The sequence below is a fragment of the Clinocottus analis genome, unplaced genomic scaffold, assembly GCF_023055335.1.
Source record: "Clinocottus analis isolate CAN_PGR_092001 unplaced genomic scaffold, fCliAna1.0.p SCAF_2, whole genome shotgun sequence".
NCBI lineage: Eukaryota > Metazoa > Chordata > Actinopteri > Perciformes > Cottidae > Clinocottus > Clinocottus analis.
In genome coordinates, this window is record NW_027175931.1 from 4,327,360 (window position 1) to 4,345,862 (window position 18,503).

Consider the following 18,503-nt stretch of genomic DNA (forward strand, 5'->3'; position numbering starts at 1 on the left):
AACAACCGTTCATATGTTATGTCAGGATAAGTTTGGTTTTTTTTCATTTTGGAGCACATTGAAGCTCGTCTTTTTTAAAATAAACTTCCATCCTCGCAGGAAACGACGGTGGTTGGGCTTAAAGCAACAAGGGAAGAAGCGTCTGTTGAGTGTGGGCGTCACATGGTTAATTAAATCAACGCTGTGGCTTTACACAGGACACGAACACTGGTCTCCTTGATGGTGGTCTTGACGATAGGATTGTTTCATGCGCTATAAACATATCATTTGGCTTCCTAAAACTGGTATTCCAAGACGTTATTCTACAGCTCTGACTTCCTGTTCACATAGCTGATTGCTTTTGATTGGACAGTGCTGCAGATGTTTCTTCGCAACAGATTTACACTTTACTCGCCAAGACATTCCTTAAGTTTGAATGGGGCGACCCAATTTAGTTAATCACCGGTTTGAAACTAGCTAGCGGTTACTAAGAACTTAGGAGGGACTTAACGCAGAAACTTAGTGATGGATTTACGAACAGCTGGTGCAAACCAATCCTGAGGAGCACTTATGCTTCAAAAAGTACACGTATAAAATATTGCTCCATGCAGCCCTAATGGAGTTGACCTAAAGGACTTTCAAATTGGAATAGTCTGGTATAGTCTGCACTCATGGAGCCCAGATTAGGATTTGACAGCCTGTGGAAAGTGGTCAGCGTGGGCGTGTGTGACGGACGGAGAGAAACAGCGTGTAAAGACATCTGGAGATTTAAAAGAAGGAAAGACCAAAAAGCAAATATTAAGAGGATGTAGAGGAAGACGTCACGTAAAAGCGGAAAGGAGGAAGAAAGGAGGAAGAAAATGGACACCCGTGAGAAAGAAGGGGCAGTGAAATTGGGATTGAGTGGAGGAGTAAGAAGAAGGATGGAGAGTCAGAGCCTGAATATGGGAGGAAGAGTGGCATCACGATAAAAAAAGAAGAAAAAATGCAGCTGCGAGGGATCATAAAATATAGAGAAAAACAAGAAGAGGACATGCAATAGAAAAAATAAACTACAGTCACAGATAGAGGGGAGATACTGAGCACTAAAACGTAGTAGAGGAGACAGCAGATGGTGGGGATTATTCTGGACTAAAATACTCTGGGATCTACACAGGGAGGGCCGCAGACATAAACCGTTGCAGACTCCATCTGCCAGAAATAGACCAAAAAAAAAAAAAAAGCTGTAGGCCCACCATCGGCATAATGATCAAATGCTGCCTCGATGGCAAAACCCAAAAGAAACACCCCGAGTGTCATCCTAGACGACACCCTAAATACGTCTTTTTTCAAATCTCAGGATGGAAAGATTGCTGATGTTCTATTTAGTCAAATCAGTTGGGAGAGACGTCCTGTCGAGTCATTAGACAAGACACAGTACATGCAAAAAAAAAAGGAAATCTGCACAGCACGGGACCTTTTAAGACGTTTGCATCAACTAAAAAACTCTGCAAATCCAGCAGTACCATCTCCCAGAAGGCCGTTTGTGTCGAGGCGTCACATAAAACCTGAACTAGTTGCATTCTTTTGTTTTTTTTTTGCAGCAGGTGCATGTGTGCTGGAGTATTTCAGTATGTGTTTGTGTGTGATTATGACACCATAAGACACCCCTAATCCACATTTTATGTTCACCGTGATTAGGATAACTGTTCGTGCGTGTGTGAATGTGCAGCGAAAAACGGCAAACTGGCCCACAAATCCCCCCAGTAATGCCTCTCCAATCCATCCGCACACAACCTGAACACACATAATTGCTGATACGAATGCCTGCCAATCAAATCCTCCTGTCTCCCTCCGCATGCAGAGAGAGAAAGAAAAAGAAGAAGAACAAAAAACAGCAAAATGAACTAGATGTAAATCGAAGACTTTTGTTTTTACCTTTCCCCGTGTGTAGATCAAACCTTGAACCTGCAAAAGAAAAAAAAGAAGATGATTATCTGTGTGTTTTGGGAGCATGTACGCAGGGGCTGAGCAGATCATACAGTGCGCTGCCGTACCGGTGAAGCAATTTAATCAACAACATTAGCTTCTTTCTCTGTGTGCAGACGGAAAACAAACACACGCTTCTTTCTCGGGTTTCTGTCGGCGGCTTCTCTCAATGCTCCTCTGTAATTGCCTATTGAGCCGTGTCACTCAAGACTTGTACTTTACGTTCCTGCGACGGCAAGTAATTGTTAGTACAGTCCAGTCTCGGCATTAGCGTTAGCTTAGCAAACATATTGACTTATTCGATGCATGTTTGAAGGCGGGAGACGCGTGGGCATGTGTGTTTTATTGACTATCTACCCTGAAAAGGGACAGTTAATTAAATCCTTCCCTGGCACTGAGCATGAAGTAATTAAGGTGCAGGGGTGCATATCCACCAAGAGAAGTCAACATCCACATGTGCTAATCGTACATCTCGTGTGCACACACGTACTGAATGCACTTCTCTAACGGGGGCCGACACACAACTAGCATTTCTCTAACACACTTGCACACGCGGATACGCCCGTACCGCGGATTGCAAACGGACACCAAATCGTTGCATCATCACCTTGACTTGTGAGCATTTTTCGCACCAAAGCACTGGATGTCTTTCCGTCACCATCAGCAGCTAGACAATAGCATCATGTGCGCCAAAACCAAACGTCTCTCTCAATAAAATCAGATGTGCCTCCATGGACTTGCATCCGACCAGCCGCCATCATCATCTCACTGCCATCATCAGTACAACAGGCAACAGTCGACCTTTTTGACTTCTGCTACCAGCAAAGCTGCATAGATGCTTCTTACATGTCACTGGTTTTAATGAACAAAAGGTGATGATTGCTGCGAGTGCATATTTGGTACATTGTCACAGTGCAAAAGATGAATAATGATTCCAGCTCCGTGCGAAGAGGTTTGGTAATGCACATTGGCCACAGAGGACATAACAGAAAATACTTTGTAGATATGTTTTCATCTTCATTTTGATACATAATGAATAATGGATTCACTGGGAATTTGAATGAATGTTTTATACGCCTCCCACTGCCAAACTATGCCCACCAACACCGCCAGTCGTGAAATCCCCAAAAAGAAAAAAAATCTCTTCCCAATTTCCTGAAGTACTCCATCCCTCTAATACTGGTTTCTTCTGCAGGGTCTGGACCTGTTGTTGCTGATGGATACTCACTACATCTGCTGCCTGATAATGGTCAAGCACTAGCTGCTGGTTGGTCAGAAAACATGTATGTGAGTCGCGAGTGTTTAAGATGTTTCACCTTCACTTAAACGGCTTTGAGGGCTATCAGCGAAGAAGCTGGGAAAGACGTACATCTACAAGTCTTTGCCTTTCCAAATGACAGTGCTTTTTCAAGACCAGACTTCATTAGCTGTAACTACTGATTTTGTAAAAATCTAGTTCTCAAAGTCAAACAATTTATTATACTTATTCTCTGGAGACATGCAAAACCTCATTGTCGTGCACGGTTGTTACATTTACAGACCTGTGCAAAGAGAAAAAAACTCTAAAATGAATGATATGTCCGGTGCCAAAAAACCCTTTGGCTCTCTCAGGCTGAACAGAGACTGACCACCCGAGCGACAGGAAGCCTGGAAACAACGGGAGCTGCTGCAGCATACCAATAAGCTTTACACCCATGTGCAAGTTCATGTCTGAGGCGCTCATCCGAAATACTAGGGCGCAAAAAGATATTGAATCTCCTTTTACCATAAAACACCCCTGTGTGTATCCACTCATGGTATTTGACATGAGTAATGCTGTTTTGTGTAACCAATGCGAATAACATTTCATAGAGAGACGATATAATAATCTTGAAATATATGCACTTACTCGACGGAGAATGCTATTACACCCCCTTCACGTGTGACGAGATCAAATCCAATAGGAGCAGGCCAGACTCGCCAGAAGAAGAAAAAAAAAACACTTTGTGTTTGTTTCGGTTGAAACCTACATTTACAAATGTCATTCCAAGTCAACTTAAAAGGTTCTCAACGGTGTATTCAGTGGTAAAAAAAAAAAGAAAAAGAAGAAAAAAAGCACGCGGAAATAATTGCCCATATTTTCAGCATGAGCTGGCTGTGAAAGGTTGGAAGTGTGAGGCCGACGCTGCGCCTGGCTGATCCTTTTTCAGTGGCAGATGTTCACCGGCCCATCGGCAGCAGGCGCTAACGCTACATGCGGCTAAAGAGTCGGACACGCGGCGTGGAGCGGCGATCGTTTCATCTTGTTGTTGGGCACCGGCGCCTGACCGCTCGCATTCAGGTAGCTCTTTCAGCTGGAGCGAAGGCTCAAGGGAAACACGGAGGGGGTGTGTGTGTGTGTGTGTGTGTGTCGAAATACCAGCAAAGAAACAAGCGTGTGCACATGCTGTCATGCTAACAATTGAGACATTGGACATAAAGACAATGGCCCTGCCTCAAATAACCTGGTCGGCCTCCGGGAATGTGAGACAATCAGTGACTTTCGAAACAAGAAACGATTCTCAAACAATGACGCCAGTATTATCCGTGTAACTGACTGGCGGCCAAGAACAAAAGAGCTCAAATAAACACGTGAGTAACAGACTATATATTCCCCCTCGCCTGAATGCCATCGCACGTCGTTCCTTCCCCCGCTGAAACGCTGCGATTAGTCACTGTCTCAGTCTACCCCCGAGCAGGTTGAATTTAATCTCAACCTCTGAGGCACTTTTACGGGGAATTTCAAACCATTACCCAAGCTCAACAATTGGCGGTGGGTGCCAAGCACCTTCAAGGGAATGTCAGTTTCCATGGAGACCAAGCCACCCCAGCTGTAGCATCACCCCCACGCCCCCACCCACCACCCGCCACCCACCCCGCCTCACACCACAAGCAAAAGTCGGTAAAAGCCCATTGACGAGCGCATACATCGCAAACCTCTGCGATTGTCTCTTGTGTACCGTCTCGCCCTTTCTTTCCCTTCCCTGACATCAATGTTTGTGTTAATCTTTGCGTTCTTTGTTCTCGGTGTCAAACCTCCGCCTCGGTTGTTTGCGCCGGTCTCAGTAATTGCTCGTTTGGCAGTTTTTCCTCGGACTCTGGAGGCGTCCGTGGGAATAAACAGAAAAGAGGCATTACATTTGAAGAAAGTTAAGGAACGATGAACTGATTCAGGAGGATTAACGGTGAGAGTTGAGAGCAGGTGGAACCTCGTGGATATGAGAAGAAGTCTTTTTGACACTGGTTGGCCATTTAAAGCTGCTTTAATCAATATTTAACCATTCAGAATGACCGTGGGAGACACATATGTGGTTGTCAGAGGTTGATGGAGACCAAGACAGAGCTAAACAAGACTCAATGGTCTTCCATTTTCCAGTTAACCAACTCCAGATGAATGACAATGTTGCTCTATGTCTGCTGCTGGTTGTGAAAACAAGCAACTTACATGGCGGCATATGTGAAACAGCGAATGCAGTATGTCCGCGTCCACAGCTGGAGTCTGTTGTCTGGAGGATGATCCAGCCTGATGGAGCTCAACTGCATCTTCTTCAGTATGACAGCGTTGCCAACGCGTTTCAGACACTGACCAGATAGATGTGGAAGGAAGGCTCCTCGTCTTTGGCTTTATTTAATAGCTGAGGCCGTCGACGGGTACTTATGTCTTCAACTTGAGAGGCTGTGCGATTGTTGTCACTCGCAGTGTGCTGGGGAATAGGTCTTTATATTTAGTGTTTTATTATTGTCTTCGAGGGGAATTTGTGTCACGGTATCATCAAAAGAAATAATTATAACATAAAAATGATTTTTTTCTTGCTGGCCATTTAGAAGTTCATTCAGAAGTTTGAGATTTGAATCAAATCAAATGTAGTGTACACAAAAAATAAATACAATTTAGAAAATGTGCTTATCAAAAACAAATCAAAAAACAAACCTTTAATTCAATACAGTTTATTTTGCATAGCCCAAAATCACAAATTACGAATTTGCCTCGCCAAATTTCCCGGGATCTCACATCGAATCAGGAAAAACTCCCCCCCCAAAAAATGCAGAAAAAACCCTTTCACAGGGGAAAAAAGAAAGATTGTTACCTGTTGTAACAATGCTAAATAATATAGAATAAATGTCCACATGGATGACACGTATGCAGATGGTGGAGAAACTGCAGATCAGTGGCAGCAGCCAGAGAGATAATTAGATAGTCGGGTGAGAGGATTCCTTACATTGATGTTTACAACAATCTGCCATGTTCATAAATCACATAATCATCCTCTAAACATTCTATTTCAAACGTTCCTGCTTATTTGTTTTACCTCCTATTGCTTCACCCCCTCTGTAACATAATTATATGCATTTACCTTTATTCTAAGAGCGCTGGTCGAGGCGAGTACAGGCCACCGGGGAACGACCCAAACGCAGTACTGAGAGGCAGGCGAGGGTCAAAAGCAAGAACGTGGTCCAAACACATGTACAGAAAGCAGGTCTGGACCAGTCCGGACAGTGACAGTAGTGCTTGCTGGGGTAACGAGATGCAGGTGAGCGTGTAGGGGGCGGAGACTGAAAGAACTAATGAGGGACGTGGGAACAGGTGTGTTGATGTGAGGGGCAGTCCGGTGGTGGGGAAAGTCCGAGGGACCGTGGATGGATGGGAGAGGGCGATGAAAGGGGCCTGGGGAATAGGGAATGTGGCGAGAGAGAGAGAGAGAGAGAGAGAAAGAGAGAGAGAGAGCGAGAGAGAGAGAGAGAGAGAGAGAGAGAGAGAGAGAGGGGTTTGCAAAGACATCGCTCTTTAGCTGTGCCTGCGTTCCTGAGGTCACTGTTTGAAGTGAAATACCTTGAAATAGCCACGGTGAATCAACGTGTATGACCTGTGACCAGGGAAAAGATTCACTGCTGGTAATCTGAAGGGATTAAATCAGAACCTTTTAAGTAGAGTAAGAAATGTGCCTTTTGTTGGGTCTGCCTCGAAAGGAACGAGTTAAAAAGCAGAGCAGTGCTGCTCAATGAACGCAGCTTCAAGGAAGAAAAAAAAACAACACAATGTTGCTCTCCCGGAGGCGAAGCCTACGCTCGGCTCTCCTGCGAGTGCGTTCAGCCAGAAGATGCTCACCAGGTAGCGAGCGGCGGCGGATGGAGATAACATGCCCAAAACAAACTCCCTCAGGAGGGCGCCGCGTTTCTTAAAACCCACACACAAGCCGCGTCTTTTAAAAACAACGTCCTTGGCATGCATTCACGCATGATTTCATGACCCACGGTGTTCGCACCTGATTCTCTTCCCCCTCCTGAGTCTTAATCAAGTTTGTTTGCTTTCAGAAAGGCGTTATTAGTTTTTTTTTGCTTTGATTGTGCGGAGCTGCGAATGCCTCTGAGTGAGCGTGTGTGCTCACTCATGTGTGTGCACACTGTTCCTGAGAGTATTGTGATAAATATATATATATATAAATATCATCACATTGATAATTTTTCACCATCAGTTGTCTTTGGGAATACAGGTCATTTCAATGCAACAGAGAGGCTGTTAAAATATGTTTCCTCTGATGGAGAATGATTTGTTTGTTTTGCGTTCCAGCTAGCTAGCCTCCTGGGAGCTAACCTACATTACGGCACAAAGACGATTAATCATTGATGATCAGACCTTTTAATATTGCTCATATAAAATGTATCTGCTCGTGATAAAAATAAAAAAATCACACACACGAGGAGCTCCGTTCCAAAAGCGCCGCAACGCAACTTTGTTGTTCAAAATGATCACCTGGCGAGAATGTGCCCCGTATGTGTCTGCCGTTGTTCAAATTGCGGTCAGATTATCTGGCAGCAAACTAATTATTTAAATACCCAACATCTTGAAATGGAAATACATCAAAAAGAAACGTTCACAATCCAAGAAACGGTGCGTTCAAATGGCTCGTTTTAAAAAGTAATGAGCCACCTCAGAACTCGACAGCCTTTACAGATCTCATATCTACGGCAAATGCAGAGTAATCGTATAGCATCCAGACCTTCTTCGTCACGTCTCCGGAGGTCAATTAGCCCCGTATGTGAACTGAGAACTCTTGGCGCCGATTTAATGAAGACACACTCGCAGAGGCACACGTGCCCGTATGCAAATGCGTGGCGTTTAATCTCACACGGGCCAAGCTATTATAGACAATGTCACGAGAGACACTCGCCAGCGTGGCCTCGCTCGCACAAAAAGGCCTATTTACATCTCTGTTAAACTCACATGCACTCACACGTACAGTGTATATATATATATATATATAATATATACACACCGAGCAGACTGCCGGCCTTTAATCACAAGACTTGTTTTAATTGGCAAAAGTGTGAAGGAAATAAGAACAGTTATGGCTCAGTCTGGCACTGGTACGTTAGAGCGTGAGACTGCTGGAGCCAATTTAGTGGATCCACGTATGCTTTTATCAAAAGGCCATTTTACAGTCAATTTGTCAGCAGAGGTAGCCAGATTATTTTTACATTCTCTCTCAATCAAAGCCTCCATCACTTGTCACAAACCAAAATGACATGGGAAGCTTTTTTTTTTTTTCCCCCCGCAAAAGCATTTTCTTTAGGCTGGTGGACTGAAATGAATTAGGCCCAAACAGTAGACGGTAAACTGCGTAATTTCCCTTCTTTCGTCCCCAAATCAGTCCGGAAATGTTTTTTGATGGCATGTAATCAATGGAGGACGGGGATTAAACCGCCAACAACCTGGTGGTTCGAGTACAACCCGCTCTGTCCACGGAGCCACAGCCGCCCGCGGCGATCCTAATGAACATGTTGTATGTGAAAAAAAAAAAGAAAAGCGTAACCACTTAGGGTTGTGGTTTTACAGGCAGTTACAGTACGTACCTGACTATTGCATGGCCTGTCACAGCCACTGTCAGGAGTCCTGTCATCACCGTGAGGTTGCCAGACAATCGCCAGTATGTGCTAAACTAAGTCCTGTTTGGTCAGATTTACATTATGCTTATCAGAAGTGTTTTTCAGCTTTACAAAAGAAAAGTCTTGAAGGATGAGGACTCAGCGGTTGGTTTGGCAAATGCATATCTGATTATGTTCCCAACCTCTAATAAAGAGTAGCGGACAACCGCTTCTCTGAGCTTTCTGTATGAGGACCATAGAGAAAGGCAATGAGTGTATTTCTAACATCATCAAACAATTTAAATAAAAAATACATGATTTGGAAGCGGTTTGATTATCCGTTGTTCATTTTTTAAATGTGTTGTCTGTTGGTCTTTATTGGCCAGGTCTCTTGCCGGGATTCTGGTTCTTGATTTACTTTCAGATAAGTTAAATAACTTTCGAGAAAATTCATAAAAAGATCCGACTCCCAACTAATTCCGTGTTTTGTTCCCTCATTGTTTTTGCACTGGCGATTCCTAGAGGGCTTTGTCCTTTAAAAGCCCACCACAGACACTCGCTTCACCCCTACCTGAGTCCAGACCACAGACAGTGACAGCTCGTCTTCATAATACATGAGGCTTTAGCCCACAGTGGAGCCATTTTATGCGTAACTGCAACTCTCTTGGATCTGCTCATTCACACAGGCTTCATGGGTGTTTTCCATTCACCCATTTATACAGAATAAGTGCGTGTGAGCTGCATGCAATCTCTCAAGCATGCAAGTCAAAGCAGCTCAATGTTGCTTGCACAAGCAGTTTAAAGCAGAGTACACACACATGCATGAGCATGTCCATATAAGACCTCCTCCCACACACACACACACACACACACACATATATATATATATACCTGGCCTAACACACACGGAAACCTTGCAAATATAGCTTAACAACACCTCAGGTTTGCATTAGCAGACGGAGTCATGCTGTTCGGCCCCCTCGGCTATTTAGGTCTTTAAATTGGTCCCAGTGAGATATGAGAGCTCAAACCACAGAGCTGACCTCGAGCTTTACGCCTACATCTCAAAGAACTAGTCTCTGTCAGCTGGATCAATATCCCCAACTAACTGCAGCTAGAGACACAGCGTCCATGTAGGGAGACTGTATTACTGGGCCGATTATGATGATGGCAAAGGCCATCTGCTCGGCGGTTCTCCTCCGAGCTCCCGCAGGTTTGATTTGCGGGAAACTGCTCTGCCTGTTATTAAAATTGTCTTCGGATTTGATTAAAGAAAGCCAAATCAGGTCATCTGTTATTTTTAATTAGTGGCATGGTCAACAGTTGATACAAGATGGATTTTTTGTGGACAATTAAGTAAAAAATATCAGTCAAATACAGCTTCATTGAAAATTAATTAGGCCGTAAATAGTCAATCAACTGCCGAGGTGCTGGAAAGGAGCCTCCAACGAGTCTGTTGAACCTGTGATCCAGGAGCAGCAATGCAGGGTTACTATAGGGGTCACTAGAGCGGGCTCATCCAGTCTACACACACATGGGTTAGGTGTAAATGTTGGTTACTGGAGTCCAGAGTGTATGTAGACGACATGAGAGTCAGCACCTCCAAGTATGAGCCAATGGTTCTTTGCTGAAAAACACCAAGTATGGCTCCCCACTGGGTAAGTAGTGAGGTGCTTCAAGTATCTCCGGGTTGTTGAGGGTGAAATAGAGCTGACAGTATTTTATTGTACTTGTTTTAAGCTCAACCATGATGTTCTGTTTTAACGCAACATGTCGTTTTGTTGCCTAAACCAAAGCAAGTGTTTTTTATTTGAATTCACAATATTACCGTCATTAATAACGCGACCAAAGTGGAGCATCATAGTTTGACAAGTGTGTTAGAAAAGGCTTTTGAGCCAGCGTCAGTATGTGAGTCTGGCTTCACGTTGGGAAAAATTGATGAAAAAACTGTGAAGGAATGTTGTGCTTTTGACCCTCCTACTGTAAGCCACTTCTGTCATGTTTCACACAATTGAAATGACTTCAAATTAGATTGCCATTTGTGCACAATAATCTTCTTGCTGGTAAAACTCTCGATGATCTCATAAGCATTTAAAATCCAATCAAGCCCAATCATTCAACGTTTCTGAATGGCGTCTTCCCATCTCACTCACTCGAGGTGCCAGTACAGATGGAGTGAATCGGGCAGCGGCGGCGGCGGCAGCAGCAGTGTCTGCGGAGCTAAACTCCTGGTAAATTGTGCCAGCGCGAGAACCCGCGCCACGGTTGGGGCCCGGCCGCTGCGTCGCTTGAGTCCTGGCGGGGAGAACAGGGCCCCTCTTGTTTGGCAGAGGCATGTTGACAGGAAACATAATGCATTCACATGATAATGAGCCAGTGAATACATGTCCCTTCGCACTGCCCTGCTTTTCTCCGCCTCACAGACAGGACGCTTCTTTTCAAACAGATAGGAAGCAAAACACACACACATATATATATATAAATATATATACTGTACGCTGACACACACACACACACACACACACACACGAACATGCGCGCTCAATCACAAACCCCTCAGTGTCTGCTGCAGAGCGGCCTGATCGCCCGGTCTCATCACCAAGGAGACCGGCACTAAGCGGGCGCCTGGCAGAGACAGACTGGCATTTAGCATTTAGGACCCCACAAAGCTTTCAGACGGAGTATACAGGCCTTTTTTTTTTGTAATAAAGAGAGCGAGGCAAAGAGGGAGATTAGTCACGTGGGCATGCAGAGGAATAGAGAGAAGAGGGGGAATGAAATACTGCTTGACAGTCACATTAGAGAGCAGAATGATGAAGAGAAAGATTGGGGAGAAGAGACCGCGATAGAAGAGGCCTGGAAATGAATGCTGCGACGAAGAGGCAGGCAGGTGGAGAGAAATAGAAAATGTATTTTCTGTTTCATACTGACAAGCGCTTTCCAGCGCTGACTAAATAACTGCTGAGAGTGATGTTTGTAATTAACATAAAACACCTCTGAGCGTTAAGAGGCGCATGTGTGATTTGGGCTGACGTCACGAACGAAGGAGGCTATTAATACTCGTTCCCACCTGAGTCTCCACCAGGCTAGGCGAGAGAAAATGCAGTGCAAATGAGCGGTAAAAATAAAAGTTTTTTTTTTTTCCCCTCGCATTCATTCACGAGTCCCCAACGCTGGGAATAAGGAAAGGAAACGGAAAGAGAGGGGAAATCGAGCTTTTGGGTTGTCGAGAGCCTCCTGCCCTTTGGACTAAAAGTGGAAGATCAAGGGACGGCGAGAAAAAGTGTGAAATGAAGAGGAGAGGAGGAGAGGGGAGATGACTTAATACTTCACAACTGGATCCAAGCTGCCACATTAAAACAGTGGCAGAGAGCAAATTCATTTAGCGGCAGATAACTGAAGGTGTGTGACGGTGTCAAAACCTTTCTGCTGAACGCCAGGAGTATTTCACATTCTTTGCAAAATGTTCACTGACAAGATATCTAATTTGTTTTCTTACAGTCTGCTCTTGCAATACAAGCACTTAGGTTTTGGAGTGGAGAGGGCGGGGGGGTCAAAAGTGTCCTGAAGCACAAGACACAACGTGTTTATTGTAGTAATATTTAACCCAAACCACAATCTTTCCCTAAGCTTTGAGCGTAAACGCTTCATTCCTTTCATTCCTCTTTAAAATACCACATTTCTAGAACCGGTCCGCTTAGGGGTGGGAATCACCAGAGGTGCCACGATACAATATTATCACGATACTTAAGTCCCGATACGATATTATCGCGATACATTGAGTATTGCGATATTATGCGATTTACAAAGGAAAACTTTGTCAACAAAAAATTAATTGATTTCATTAACCTAGGACCAAAATGTTTAGAATTTATGACATAAAAGATCGATACTCGGCTTCCGTGTATCGATACAATATCGCCACGCAAAATATCGCGATACTATGCTGTATCGATTTTTTTCCCCCACCCCTAGGTCCACTCACCCTGAGTCCTGCATCTTCTCACCCACTATCAGGTTCTCGGGTCTCCCATCCGCAGCCCAATTGTTAAACCAGGTGTGAAATTTGCCTGTGTGTCTAAATTGTTCTCTCAGCTTCACACGCTCACCTCTCCACCAGTCCACTGGTCTCCAGTTATTCTCCCACTCACGTTCCTTCAAGAGTTTAGCTCTCATTCTCAGTGTCTCTGATGCTTTGATAAACAGCTTTGGAACACTGTATCATCTCTGCCTCATCTAATCTTCAGGCAATATTCATTTTTCATTGTAATTCAAACGAAGGATTAATTAAAATTGGTGGTATATAATCCATTACGGAGTGGCTGCTTCAGCTCCTGCAGTTCAACCTGTATTCATGATCTTTTATCTCAGCATGTGTCATTATAACAATGGTGAGTGAGTCTCGTATAAGGGGAGGGGGAAAAAAATCAATACAGTATAATATCGTGATATTTTACATGGTGATATTGTTTCGATACACGGAAGCCAAGTATCGATCTTTTATTTAATCAATTCTAAACGTTTTGGTCCTAGAATAATGAAATCAATTTATTTTTTGTTGACAAAGTTGTCCTTTGGGGACAATTTGCGGTTGAACAAAATATTATAAATGGCATTATATCGCAATACTCAATATATCGTGAAAACATTGTATCGGGACTTAAGTATCATGACGATATTGTATTGAGGCACCTCTGCTGATTTCCACCCCTATCTCGCATGGCATCCGATGGCAGGCTCTACCAGCACTCCTATTCCTCATTTTAACAATGAGTATTTTGCTCCATTGTGCTCTAATAAACACCACATCTCTGCGTCTCTCTCGTCGCCCAGTGGTACAGTAATAAAGACAAGCGCTCTCTTAAAGCATTACACTGCCCTATTCTGCTTAATGACAATGCACAATAGAGGAAGAGCCACACATTTAAATCTGTCCATTGATGACCCATATTCCGATGGAGAAATCATCCCCGACATTGTCCAATGTTGATAAAGCACCCTCGAGCCGGGTACAATAGAGTCACTGATCATCTCACGTCGTCGTTAAAACCCATGCGTTTCATCTCACGGCTTTCATTACGGGAAAATGTCAACCGTTTACAGACCAGAGAAGATGGATCACTTGATATTCTGCCACTGATTATGAGGAATGTTTATGAATCCTGGGAATGCGACTCCCCGTGAGGAGGCTCTGTCCTGCTCTCTCCGACTGAGCTCACCCTGCGATTTTCTCTGTCTATCAATATTGCAAAGCGCAGTTCTATCATCGCAGCGCCCCTTCTGCCATCTTTACTGACATCACATCACTTTGGAGCAATTACGGTGAACTGTAATTGCGCATCATTGTTGCTTTGCCATAATTACAGTTGGGATAGTGCACAGGGAGAAAGAGACTTAATAGTCTCTGGCTAATTACCCCAATTGACTCGATGGTAGCAAATTGGATTGTTTGACATTGTGTAGATGTGTACATCTCGCATGGGTGCTTGTGTGTACGCGTGTGCATGTGCGTGCGTATATGTTTGTATATGGGAGCCGAGGACAATAAACAAATAACCACAGGAGAGTGTATTTGTAGGAGCAGTAGGACAAAAGCACACTATCACCGCTTTCAACCACCTTGATTGATGGCGCAGCACACTCACACTCCATTTTACTTTAGGAATCTATTTAGAATCACTCCTAATGATTTTCAATTTGTTCTTCATGTATTAATTATTAACGCGCTATGTCCTCTCTTTCATTCTGAATTCTTGGACAGACAAGTCCTCTCAATCATCTGACTATTTCAGGAGTAGACTATTCTAACATTTCACGTTCAAACCACCACTAAAGTCACGTATGAAAGCAATCTTACAAAAGCGCTGTATGATTTAAAGCTTTTTTAAGATTCAAAACCTGATTGGAAAAAAAATGGCAGGTGTGCCGCAAGGTTCTTTCTGAGGCCCATTGCTATTTTCTATCTACGTGTTGCAAAATGATATCCATGATCATGACTTCATTTGTGACAGCTTTGCAAATGATACCTTCAAACCTGCATTCCTAGTCGCCTGAAAGAACAACTTCTGTTATGACTCTACTACATTAATTTAGCACAAAATTGCATTCTGTGCACGTTTCATCAACTTTCACAAACTCCCATGCCATGTTTTTTTCCAGACTTCCAATCAACAGTGGCAGAAACATTTAAATCGTACAAAAAAAGCAGCTTCAAAAATATGAAATCACATCAGAATTTTGGTCACACTGCAAACATCCTGACCTTCCTTCACTGGCTCCCAGTTTGCGCTCGATCTGATTTCAAATACTGCAGCTTCTGCTCGCCTATAAATAGCAAACAAACTCACACAATCATATTTATCTGATCTCACCATCCCGTATGTACCCTGTCACGCCTTTCCGATCACAGGGTGCCGGCTGGCAGACTGTCACCGACAATCAAGGGGAAATTAGCAGGCAGTGGAGCATTTCCTACCAGGCCACATATCTTTAGCGAACCGGCATCCCCTCGGAAAGATAAACTTGTGTAAATCTACAAATCTAAATCCCTGTTTATCCTGGGAAAGAAACACTATCTTCTTTTGCTTTAATTTAAAGAGTAGTACACAGAGTCAGATCAGCTTTTCCAGAACCAAATCCAGAGCTGCTTTTCTGTTTTTGCATCATTACACTCACGTCCTGTCTGCTGTGAGTTACACATGTCGGCTTCAAGTGTGCGTTTGTCTCTGTGCTTGTCCAGACGGCATCGTGTATGGTGTTTTTTTACAGAACCTGGCAGTGGATGCAAAGTATTTTTAGACATTATTAAGGTGATGGCCATTGCACATCCTCTTCAAGTAGATTTTGATGTTGGAAATGTTCTGACGGAAATGGTGAACGACAGCAATGTGTAAAATCTAAAAAATAATATGAACTACATTGACAGATACAGTAGGTTGAATGGCGTTAATTACAATAAAGTGTGGCTTATGTGTATACTATACATGTGCTTGCACGCAAGGTCACGCTTGTGTCACCGAACTGATCAAATAAAGCCAAAGCTATCTATAAGCCAGGGTCACAGACCAAATGACAGACATAATCTGTAGCAAAGCCAGTCTTAGCAGATGATTTGGGCCTTGGCTCAATAGTTTACACATTGTTCCATATTCACAAATCACCTCTTAGTGGACAAGCTGGCGACGGATCAGCAGCCGCGGCTCATCAGAGGAGGCAAGTGAGCAAGTCGCAGCCTCCCACGGTCATGTGAAAAGCACCAGGGTTTCAATTTGGCAATAATAGCAATTACAGCAGAGGAAAACATATCAAAAAGCAGAAGAGGAGGCTGCATGCGCATGCAATAAATTAAAAAGGTATCAGTTATGAACCTCACACCACATCCTGATCGCATCACTTTCTCTTTCAAGTGGAGTCACAAGGACGCTCGCGTAGCCTATTTCTCTACACTTGCTGAGAGATAAGAGAAGTCAATAATTCGGTGAATCATCTAAATGAGCATGTTGCATCATTCACAGTCCATGCTGATTTCGCTGTGCCGCTGTTGTGTTAGTGATTGAAGTAAGAAGCAAGTTACGGGTTGTTAGGGCTGCTTAAGTCTTGGGTTTATCTCAAAGTGAGTATCTTTAATTACAGAGACACTTTCTCATAATGAAGAGTGTATTTCTCCAAAGTTGGTTTCCTGAATAAAGCTTCTGTGTCTCCACCCTCAGCCCTCCCTTCACCCCCATGTCATGTGGGACAAACGTGCATGGATGGACGTTCCATTATTGTGTTATACTTATTTAAAGCTCCTGCAATAGCCGGGATCTACTTAAAAGGCTTTTTTGTAGGATAGTGGACAAATAGGACACAAACAAACACACACACACACTATGTCTGTGTGTGTTTCAGTGGGGTCTGTGACAACACTAGTATCTGGCATTATCAGTTAAGTCTGTGCAATATCCTCGTGATATGAATGCGTGTGGGATGGTGGGGGTGAAGGTTCAGTGTGTGTGTGTGTCGGTGGGTAGGTACATCCTTAACATGTGTGTGTTTGTTTTTGTGTGTGGAATTTTGGCCTTTCACATTTTGGCAGAACTATCTAGGGCCCAGTGGATTTGCAAATTGAGCACATTACGAATACAAAGCGGTGTGCGGCTCGCTGGACAGTGTTTCCCGGCCCCCACCACCGGGCCCCCAGGCTGTCAGGGAGGGCAACCAGATAAGGCAGCCGAGGCATGGATTAAGAGTTGAAGGGGCACAGCAGCATATGGTGCCCCCTGATATCATTGCCCCCTCATATTCCTGTGAGACTAACACCGCCTACGTGGTCGCCACCAGAAGCAGGTCTCACAGGGTGTGTGCGAAAAGAGTGCTCGTCTTCTCATTTTTGTCAGCCATTAACTTTAAGAGTGCCCTCAACAAGGCTTAGTGGTCGAAGTTAAACCAACATGTGAAATATAAGTATAGAAAAAATAGGGGTGGGAATCACCAGAGGTTCCACGATACAATATCGTCACGAGATGATGTTATCGCGATACATTGAGTATCACGATATAATGCGATTTATTTTAAAAAATTCACCAGCAAATTGTCCCCGAAGGAAAACTTTGTTGACAAAAAATAAACTGATTTCATTATTCTAGGACAAAAAATGTAAATAAAAGATCGATACTCAGCCTCCGTGTAGCAGTACAATATCGCCATGCAAAATATCGCGATACTGTGCTGTATCGATTTTTCCCCCCACCCATAATAAATAATAGCTTCAAAGGGAAACGTCCTATGCAAACTGGGAGTAAGTCTGTAAATTAAAAGGTGTTTTTGCCTCAGGTGCCTCGGCATGCCTCACACTCGTGCACCAAAATGGGCAAATAAGATCTGTCAGTGTTTGTGTGTTCATGTGCTTGCATTGCAAATGCACTGTACGTCTATGGAGTTAGTTTGCAAGGGCATCTGAATGTCTGTGTATGTGTGCACGCAACTGGGCAAATGTGCGTTCCCCTGTTTGTCAAAGTCCCACCTGTGCCCCCTCCTGTTCTGTTGGATATGAAAGCAGCAATGTTAAGGTGATGTCTGCTGTAACAATGCACAGATGGGATCTCTCGTGCTTAGCCTCTCTCTTTCTCGTTCTCTCGCTGTCTCTTCCTCTCTCACTGTACGCCTTCACTCGCCATTCTTCCTGGCTGTTCACATGCATCAGCTTTGACATGCTCATTCCTTTGTCTGCGAGGACAGAACAAGCGGGGACCACTTTTCAGTCTCACCCTCATCCCTGGAAAGTCATTTGTGTGTCGGCAGGAGAGTGTAGGAGGACGGTGAAAAAAGAGGCAGGGAGAGAAATTTAGAGTGTGTGAAAGCGAGGCACAGAGGGAAATAGAGGGTGAAAAAGAGAGGCAAAGAAAAAGGGAAATAGGGAAACAGCGTGATGTAAAAGGAAAGCGAAACACAAATGCAAAGGAGGGAGGTCGGAAGGAAATGTGGAATGATACAAGAGAGAAAGAGAGGGAAGTTTGACCTGTATTCTGAAGGATTAACACCTGAGACAGAGTGTGTGTGTGTGTGTGTCTGTGTCTGAGAGAGTGAGAATGGGTGATGGACAGGTGAAATGTACAGCGTTTGGATAAAAGAGCTACATGAATGCAGCTTTGTAAAGATATATGTTTGAAGTTTGTGGTTCATCGTATTGTTGT

At 43.9% G+C, this 18,503-nt stretch overlaps 1 protein-coding gene across 1 annotated transcript in view; it reads right to left on the reverse strand.

The window, feature by feature from the left end:
* Positions 1-18,503, reverse strand: part of igsf11 (immunoglobulin superfamily member 11) — a 94,840-nt gene that overhangs the window by 66,574 nt on the left and 9,763 nt on the right. Inside the window, exon 2 of the mRNA XM_068585757.1 lies at positions 1,897-1,926. Within this exon, the coding sequence (XP_068441858.1) occupies positions 1,897-1,926 (30 nt within the window). The remainder of the gene's footprint in view (positions 1-1,896; positions 1,927-18,503) is intronic.